General features: G+C 40.8%; 1 protein-coding gene across 1 annotated transcript; it reads left to right on the forward strand.

Moving 5' to 3' along the window:
- The first annotated feature begins 1,688 nt into the window (after positions 1–1,688).
- On the forward strand, positions 1,689–9,953 carry slc38a8b (solute carrier family 38 member 8b). The gene is made up of 10 exons (XM_041941836.1): positions 1,689–1,877; positions 3,108–3,306; positions 4,821–4,977; positions 5,051–5,155; positions 5,265–5,322; positions 7,819–7,933; positions 8,018–8,165; positions 8,275–8,477; positions 8,711–8,762; positions 9,505–9,953. Exons 1-10 carry the CDS (start codon positions 1,689–1,691, stop codon positions 9,605–9,607), a joined length of 1,329 nt encoding a protein of 442 aa, XP_041797770.1. The 3' UTR covers positions 9,608–9,953.
- The last annotated feature ends 228 nt before the right edge of the window (positions 9,954–10,181 follow it).

Below are 10,181 nucleotides of genomic sequence, written 5' to 3' on the forward strand. Positions count from 1 at the left end.
CTCATGTTCTTCAGATCTGCTTTTTGATGCTCCATCTTCAACACCCTTCTGTAATCAAATGCAATGATCATCATCATCCTGTTTCTTACTCCAGTTTTACACGCCTAACTTCATTAAAGATGGATAAGTCCTTGTTGTTTACTTCTGTACGTGAACTCCTGAGATATTTCTTGAAACAGCGCATCATGCCTGGAGGATAAGGTCCTTGAACTGTCCCCAGAACACCCTCAGAGTGTCTGCTCACTATAATCTCTCTTTGTCCTGCATTGCACTTGAGAAAATCTGCAACATCACCAAGAAATCTTTTTAAGATGCCCCAAAGCCTTCACATTCTGTGCCCAGATGCTGAAATGTTTAAAATACACCATTTTTTTGTCTTCTAGCCAGCTGAAAGTCAGTGAGATGTAAAACAACATTCGTGGGGTTTTGACCGGCGCTTTATAACAGATGGTGTGTAGCATAAATCACGGCCGGGATTATGATTCCATGTGTAGTGGATTGTACTATCTCATCCATATGACCAGGACTTAATTTTACTTTAAACAAATGCTACAACCCTGTAAGCTGTCCTGCGCACCAACTCTACACATAAAAACATGACATAAACATGAAATATATTGTCAATAAATAAAAAGTAAAAAAAAAGCAATGACGCCATCCAACCCTTCTAAAAGACTAGAAGCAGCGGCTTAACTGACAGCTGTAAGTCTGACTTTTCAATAATGATGTTTTTTTGGGAGTTTTTCCTTATTCAATTCTTTGATGCTGTATATAAATTACACTGACTTAACTAAGTGTATTTTTCATCAGGAGGCAACGCTGAAACAAATGTTCATACTTGCAATCTGATTGGCTGATGGTCTGTATGATATCTTGAGTGTACTCAGGAGTGCTGCCACTGGTCAGTTCAATGCTCACATTGTTATTACAGGAGCATGATTAAGAAATATAAGAGATACTGTAGAGACACTGTACACTATATCACTGTCAACCCACCTGAAATAAACACAAAAGAAGAAACAAAAGCCACTGTTGTCACCCAAAGGCTAAAATACCAACCTGGCAAAGAGGACAACTAGGGCCCCCATAACTCTGGGGGCCCTGTAAGCTACAGGGTTACTGAGTGCCAGTTGATTTAGGATAATTGAAAATCTATTTTGTGAATCAAATTGTGAAGAGAGTGGGAACAGCAAGGGGCCGAGCAGTGTATTTTGGCCTGGGAGCCCTTCAGGTTAATCTGGTCAGGTTGTCATTGAACATAATTATTACATTTCTGCTTTTAGAATGTGCGATCATGGCTTATTTAGAGCAAGTCCACTGTTTGTGTACCATCTCATGTTGAGCAGAGCTGCTATAAATATCAGAGACAGACCAATCTAAAGAAAGAGAGACAGAGAGAGAGAAAGAGAAAGAGAGAGAGAGAGGACACAAGCAAACATACTCACTTTAGTGACAAATGTGTCACCTCAGAGTGAAATGTTTAACAGTCAAATTGTCCATTTAGACCACGTGAGTCGTGTGCGCGTGTGGGTGTAGGCTATAAATTTGGGTGGTGTGCCATTCACTTCTAAAAGAAACTAAGAGGACTGAACCGAACATCTGGACTACTTCGGCAAAGGAACATCTAACGCAGCATCAGTCAAAGCGTCTCCTGCCGGTGTTGCGAGGCTCAGAGCTGGTGCAGGATCATGGAGGAACTGGCCCGGGAGAGCATTAGCCTGTTGGCCCGGTCTGCGTCTCATGCGGATCCTCCGCGGCTCGGCTCGTTCGGCGCGGTGTTCATCATGCTGAAGTCCGCGCTCGGAGCTGGACTGCTCAACTTCCCCTGGGCTTTCCAAAAGGCGGGGGGAGTGACCACCGCCATCAGTGTGGAGCTGGTGAGGACAGCAGACACCTGCAAGGTTTACTATCTAACTGCTGATGCTGTGCATTATTCTGCTGAACAAGAGTTAAAAGCTCGTTGTGCCCATGACATGACTAAATTCTTACTTTCATATACATTCTTGACCTTCATCTCTAAACATCTTGCTGTTCAGAGGCTTCTGGGGGCTCAGTTTTCGCCTGTAGCATATGTATAGACTGACCACCCCTCTGTCTCTCCCTGGTGTGAAAGAGGCACATCTTTTTCACATGGGAGCTCTAATGAAGCTTCCAGTTAGATGAGGACCCGACCTTTCATTGCACTGTGTGTGTCTCATGGATGGATTTCCAAGAATGGGCCCAGGAGGTCTGGGGTCCTACTCAGAAGCAGTCTGTGTGGAAGTGACAGGGTCCCTGTTGGAAAGCTGAACGTCTTAATCACTTTTTCCCCTTTTTTTCCCCTCTTGATTCCAATTCCAGTGCTTTTATCTGCGATACTAAATCTGATCTAATATGTACAATTTATTTCTATTTGATTCACCTATAACACAGCTGCTTAATGCATGCTCAGGCATAACAGGTTTCCTTTGCTGATTGGCTGTGGCAGGACGCTTTAGAAAGAATTAGAGCTGAAACAGTCAGTTGATCAATTAGGTGAAAAATTAGCAATAACTATTTTGACAGTCAATTAAACATTTAATTAATTTTTTAAAGCAAAATTCAAGCCTTGCTGGTTCCAGCTATGCAAATCTTAGTATTTGCTTGTTTGGGTTGACTCCTTGTTGTTATACTGAAGGATTTTGGAGTTTTGTTTGGACAAAACACACAATTTGAACAAATCAACTTGAACTTTGGAAACAACTATTACTTACTAAACTATTTTCTGGCAAATTATGGACCAAAGTGTTAATGAATTAATCTGGAAACGAATCCCCAGATTGTCTGATAATGAAAACAAAGAAAAATAATCTATACAGCCTTCATCTTGCCTCTTCATCTTTAGTCTTGACACTCAGGTGGGATTCTCTACGGTTATGGCTGACCTGTAATATCACAGAAAAGAAAGAAACATTACAGCATATTACATGTTTCTGGTCCTGAGGAGCAGGAGGATGTTGGGCCTTCCTCCTTTCAAGACAAGGGGCCTGTTTCTGTGCCCAAGGTTCCATTGTCTCATAATGTGTGTGTGTGTGTGTTTGTGTTTAAATGAAGATTACGTTTAAAGTCCTCTCTTGGCATCCCCGCAGGTTTCGCTGGTTTTCCTCATCAGTGGTCTGGTCATCCTCGGCTACGCTTCATCAGTCAGCAGACAGAAGACCTACCAGGACGTGGTGAGCGAAGTGTGTGGGCGAGCTGTGGGGCAGCTCTGTGAAGTCTGTTTCTGCTTCAACCTCTTCATGATATGTGTTGCCTTCCTGGTGGTGGTGCAGGACCAGCTGGAGAAATGTAAGTGCTGAATTAAGTTATGTTTTTTTTCATGATGTGGGTTTTCTAAATACTTAGAGTGGACCATTTGGCCAATGGCTGCAGTTTACAGGCTCCCACATTTATTTAGTGGGATTTTTTGGCAGTGGACTGTGGAGTTGACCTGTAGAAAACACTGTCTCCACTGTTGCTCCTTCAGCAGCTACGACGCTCATGTCTCTTACTGGGCAAGTGTCAATTTTAGCAAAAACTTAATTTAACTTAAATTAATTATTTTTAATTGGTTAATTTATCCATCCATCATGGCTTATATGGCTCCAGGCTGCGTGATTCTGATTAATTCTATCATTAGGAATTATTCTGTTGGATATAATAAATAATTCTTGTCCACATTGTCCCCTCTGGTTTTCAATCATACATTTATAATCTGGATGAGCTGACCATGAAAAAGATGTTAAACTGAACTCTGTTTAGTATTTATAAGGATTTAAAGTCTAAATGTTTTAAACTTACCTCAGACAACAGGGAAAACACTGAATAAATTATTTATTTGAAGGTTTGTATATTACATTGTAAAAGCATGCATCTTATCCAAGTATTACATCTGCAACCGGCTCATTATAAACTTAAAGTCCTATTCTGTATTACACTGCCAAAGACGTGTTTTAATCCAAGCTTTGCAGAAAATCTCTGACCCTTAACTAGCAGCACTGTCCCTAAACTTTTGTCCACATGGGCCTTTGTGGCACTGTCACTGCTCATTAAAAACAACGATATTTGTGCCTGTATTCTAGCACATCAGAGAAGACTAATACCAATGATAAGAAGAGTTTCCATTAGAAATAGACATTGCAGTGTGCCATGGCATCCTTATTGTTTAGTTGCTGCTGGTTTATACCAGCTGTTAGTCATCATGAAGCCCCTCTTTGTTTTCCCTCAGCACTGGTTTCTTCTGTGTTTGAATGTTTTCATGTTATCAAGGTACCCGCCTGAGTTTGTGATCAATTTAGCAGCCATTTCCCATATCAAAAAAATTAATCTCTTTCAGGCCACAAATCATCCGCACTTTAATTTTCGTTCTAGCATCAGAGTAAACATGTGACTGGCAGCAGTAATGCAACCCCTTTTTCATTTTTCCCTTTGTCGTTTTGTCCATCTGAAACCCTTCAAATCCCTTTAATGTTTTTGCTCTGTTCCAATTTTAAACAGGCATTTGATTGGATTTACAAACACACTCCCACCCCCCAAAAAACCCATTTGATCAGAAATTCTGCACGGAGCAGCGTGCAGACGGAGCACTTAGTGAGATTTCTTCAAGGACGCACTGCTTCGAGCAGGAGGAATGTTTTCATTCTTCTATATGCTCATCCACGAACATCAAAGCAGTCATCTCGCCATTAAAAAATCATAAACCACTTTGTTAAGCATGAGGCAAAATGTAAATGAAGCTTTTGTAAATCTCTTGTCGTCCTCTATACTGATGCCTTCATGGTGCAGCAGATAGAACATGTTCATTCTGACTTGCTCTCCTCTAGTGTGTATTTCTTTATATGAGACGGTGACTGGGTCCACTGAGGGAGAGATGCCATACCACTGGTACACCGACCAAAGATTTGCCCTCTTCATCATGTGCCTCTTCATCATCCTACCCCTGTCCATCCCAAAAGAAATCGGCATCCAGAAATACACAAGGTATACAGCACTGCTCTGTGGTCAGAATGACAGCCAGCCTCGATGTGATACAACTCTTCTCTCTTCATATTAGTGTGCTGGGGACGCTGGCTGCTACATATCTGTGTGTGGCAGTGGTTGTCAAATATTACCTGATGGAGAACCACACTGTTATAATAACTCCAGAGCACAGCCAAGGGTCAGTAACACTGTTTTTAATGCATGCATGTGTGTATTTATCATTGACTTCTCATTTTCTACAGCTGCTGTTTTGTGTGTGTCAGTAATGTGTGCTGTGTGTTTTTCAGTGTAAGCTCGTGGGCTTCGATGTTCAGTGTCGTGCCGACCATCTGCTTTGGCTTCCAGGTAGGATCAACTTCAGGCTGGTTTTTAAGTCTTAAAGTAGTCAGTATGACATGCAGCCATCAAGTGGATTAATATGGAGTTAATATTGTCCAAATAAGAAAACACAAAGGAATGTAGGATCTCAAACGTATGAGAAAATAATCTGAATTGCAACCATATGTAGTGCTTTTGTCTACATGCACCTCTGCAGCATCAGAGGTCTTTTCTCACCTCCCAGTATTGGCTCTGAAATGTGAAACTGATTTAGGAAGTCACATTTCTTTGCAGTCCATATTTCAGCTGTGTGTCATTTTAAAATCTACTTTCGGCCGCTATTGTCAGGAAAGTGGTGTTTCAAGGGAACAAGGATTGAACCCAAATGCAGACACGAGGGGGCGCTGGTTCAAATTAACAAAATTTAAGGTAACCAAAATCCCAAACTCAAGGGACTATGAATAACACTCAAAAGGATAGATGGGCATAAGACAGTGAACGAAGACAACACAGGGAAACACTGAACAAACAAACAAAGAACGTGGCATGGCGCATGGACAAGGACAACACTAGAAAACACTTACTAGGATCGTGGCTAGGCTCAAGACTAAAACAACAAAGGACATTTACATGGAGCATGGCTTGGTAAACGAACATAGACAACACTATGCCTGTGAATATTCTCATTCATCCAGGTCATTGTAAGCTTGAGGGCATTCAATCATTCGCAACTGGACCTCGTCAGTTTGTCTTAGAAGACGTTTCGCCTCTCATCCGAGCAGACTTCATCAGTTCATGCACACCAGACTAGATAGGACTAGAGCTATCCCAGAGAGAATATTCACAGGCATTGTGTTGTCTATGTTCGTTTACCAAGCCATGCTCCATGTAAATGTCCTTTGTTGTCTTAGTCTTGAGCCTAGCCACGATCCTAGTAAGTGTTTTCTAGCGTTGTCCTTGTCCATGCGCCATGCCACGTTCTTTGTTTGTTTGTTCAGTGTTTCCCTGTGTTGTCTTCGTTCCCTGTCTTATGCCCATCTATCCTTGTGAGTGTTATTCATAGGACTAGAGCTGTCCTATCTAGTCTGGTGCACATGAACTGATGAAGCCTGCTCGGATGAGAGGCGAAACGTCTTCTAAGACAAACTGACGAGGTCCAGCTGCGAATGATTGAATGCCCTAAAGCAGGCATCTCAAACCGGTACCATAAAGGGCCACGTGGCTGCAAGTTTTCATTCCAACCAAGGAGGAACACACCAGGCTGGAATCAATTAATCAGCTGATCTCAGTCTTCAGCTGATAACTAAGTGATCCCTTGATGTTGATTGGTTGGCCTGATGTGCTCCTCCTGGGTTGGAATGAAAACCTGCAGCCACGTGGCCCTTTATGCAACCGGTTTGAGATGCCTGCCCTAAAGCATTGACAACACTAGTAAACACTGGACAAACACTAACAAGGAACTTGGCATGGCATGGCTAACAAACACTAAAGACGCTGGACCTACACTTACATGATTCGTGGCATGGCAAGGAGACAAAGACAAGACAAGGTAACACTTACATGGACAAGAACAAAGACAACACCAGGAAAAACACTCACAAGGAATAGGGCATGGCAAGGAATCATAGACAAAGACAAGACTAGATAACACTTAAGGAACACTTACATGAAAAGTGGCCTGGACATGAACAAAGACAACACCAGGAAAAACACTCACAAGGCATAGGGCAATGGCAATGATTCACAGACAACGACCTGACAAAGACTGAGGGGAAGACAACTAATGACACACAGATGAAACAAAACAGACAATTACAAGGGCGGGAAAACACAGGAAGTAAAGTAAAAGAAGAAACATGAAAGAAACGTGAACCTTCAAAATAAAACAGGATGTGACAAAAACTGATTATGACAACACAAAAGGAGAAACAAAAAACATGTGTGCCAAGCACGGATCATGACAGCTATTTATTCATTTATACCAGTGGGTCATTCAAATGGGCTTCTGTTGTGAATACAGTAAAGGCACAATTAGTGGATACATGAGAGTAATATGTTGATTTGGGTGAATTTTTCTCCACTCAGTCAGACAGATGCTTTTTCGATGTATCTGCTTGCACCATGAGGGAATCTTTAATGTGAGCCTCGCTGAGGTTAGTTCACTCGCTGAATGTCTGTGAGATAAGTAGCAGACAACAAGGGAAATATTCTGTCTACCCTTATGGTGACCCAACTTAACTGTGTACTTTAATTTCTGGATTTGTAAAGGTGCTAACTTCACAACTAATGAAATAAAACTATATTAAACTTTTGACCATCACTTGTTTACTTGCTAGATTGTCTTTGCACATATTGCCATAGATATTCATGTATTGAGGTGTGCTTAGTTAATCAATGTTCAAGATACCCTCAAACTACAAAAAACAGCCATGACTGAAGAAGAAACAAACAAATGAACAAAAACCTCCCTCCAATCCCACCAACACTGATCTCAATAATCTGCGTGTCTGTGTGTGTCTGCAGTGCCATGAAGCCTGTATAGCAATCTACAGCAGCATGGAGAACCAGAAGCTCTCCCACTGGGTGGTCATCTCTGTGCTCTCCATGTTTTTCTGTTTACTCGTCTACACGCTAACTGGTGAGTTCACCCCTAAACACCTCAGTGCATCAGGTGGTTGGTTACCTGAGAGCTGCTCATCACAGCCTCTCTCCTCCTCTCCAGGTGTGTACGGCTTCATGACGTTTGGAAGAGCAGTTGCCTCAGATATTCTGATGTCATACCCAGGAAATGATGTGGTCATGATCATTTCCAGACTGCTTTTTGGAATCTCAATTATCACCATTTATCCAATTATTCTTCTTCTGGGGAGGTAAGCAATGCCAGGGTTGATTCGTGTTATTTGACTTTATGTGTTTACACCTAACACCTGTATGTGTGTGTGTGTGTGTGTGTGTGTGTGTGTGTGTGTGTGTGAACAGATCTGTCATCCTGAACCTGATGCTGCGCATTCAAAGACGCCGTCGAGGAATCGTCACTCATTCCTTTGAGAGTCGCTGCAGAGTCGTTCTCACTGTGATGTGGATCGCCGTCACTGTTGTCATCGCCATGTTTGTCCCTGATATGGGTGAGGTCATCAGTGTCATCGGAGGGATCAGCGCCTTCTTCATCTTTATTTTTCCTGGTATGTAAACAGCCTTAGGTTTAATGTGTGTATGTATCTGTGTCTGTTCTGTATCAACATGGCTTTATATTTATACACTTTATCTAATTGTCAGCTTGTCAGTCACCTGCAGATTACCTTGAATTGGACTACCTGTATATTTAAAATATTTAAAATAAGATTTGATTGATAGTCATGCACATGACACAGTAAGGTCAACCTGGAAATGTGGTGTGTGTGCTTGTGTATTACAGGTCTTTGCTTAGTGTTCACAATGCAAACCGAATCGGTGACTCCAAGAGTCAGGTGAGTGAATATGTAACAGGGTGTCTGAAATTATGATTTATTTTATAAATAATTTTATAAATAATTTCCATAATTTCTGAATTATTTCCTAATCATTTTTAAGAAAATTCCTAGAAAGAGCTGTGCAATTGTTACTAATAACAGGGAAACTAGAGACAGAGTTCAATTGGTCAATCAATTCCAATTGCTAATAGAAAGACTTGATAGAGAGTGACTTTAAAGATGGTCAACTGAACATGCAAAAATGTAAAACTTGTTTTCAGGCAAACAAACAATTCAACGTATAAGAGAAAAAAATTTAGATAATTAATCAATAATAAAGTATTTACTGAGTTTAAATGCAGATTTCCTTTCAAGAAAACTCACATTTTTCTTTTAATTATTACCAAACTCCTTAAAAAATGTGCTGCTGGCCATGCAAACTGATGCAAATTATCTGTGTTCAGCAATCTGTTCAATTCACTCATTATCATGCAAATACAGAGAGGCCTTAGAGTATGGGTATTGAAGTGAAGTGAAATGGCTTTACTTTCAAGAAACAAATTAAGGCCTCTATGGGTATTAATTTCCAGATAAGATTTAATCCATTGTGCAACAGCATGGGGATATTTGAATAAAGAAAATTGTGATCAATGATTTTTAATTACTGTGAAGTGGAGGATCCAGAATGTTGCCTAATAACTTGCTGTTAAAAACTCTGTGGCGGTCTTTCTGTTGATGTCCCTGATTTGCTTCTCTGTAGGGTGCTTTTAACAGTTTGGGGAGTCATAACCATCGTCGTTGGAGCCTTCATCTTTGGACAGAGCACAACCATCGCTGTCATGGAGCTTTTCCACAAATTCTGAATTTCACGCCATCATCACAGCAGCTGCTTCACTGTGACTTCTGAGCGGTTTGTGACGCTCACCTCTTTTGCACAACTGGAACTTGCATTTATAAAGGTGGTTTTTACTTGTATTTCTATATACAGGTCAATCACAGCCTGGATATAAATATATTTACTATGTGAGAATGTAATATTTTTTTTGTGTGATCTGTACAATATAATGTCAGAGAGCATGATGTCAAAATACTGTATTATGAATTAAATTGTTAAGTATACACAGAAAAAATATTGATGTTTGAATGTATGCATCTGTTTTATTTGGTATGTAAGGTATGTGAGGTAATATATTAAATGAAAAATCACTGCGTTGCCTTTAAGTCTTCATTGGTACACGCAAACACTGCCAGGGGGCAGTATTAGACCACTGAAGCATTATTTATTTATCTGCATGGTCACTTCATATATGAGTGGAAGTGCATATTGGCAGCACAGATAAGAGGAAAAAACTGTTCTTATCGTTGTTATTATGGTCCCAGGGACCATTTTGACTAGAGAGTACCATGTTTAAATCTACCAAGCATGACAACATTCTT

The sequence above is a fragment of the Chelmon rostratus genome, chromosome 1 (assembly GCF_017976325.1).
Source record: "Chelmon rostratus isolate fCheRos1 chromosome 1, fCheRos1.pri, whole genome shotgun sequence".
NCBI classification, from domain to species: domain Eukaryota; kingdom Metazoa; phylum Chordata; class Actinopteri; order Chaetodontiformes; family Chaetodontidae; genus Chelmon; species Chelmon rostratus.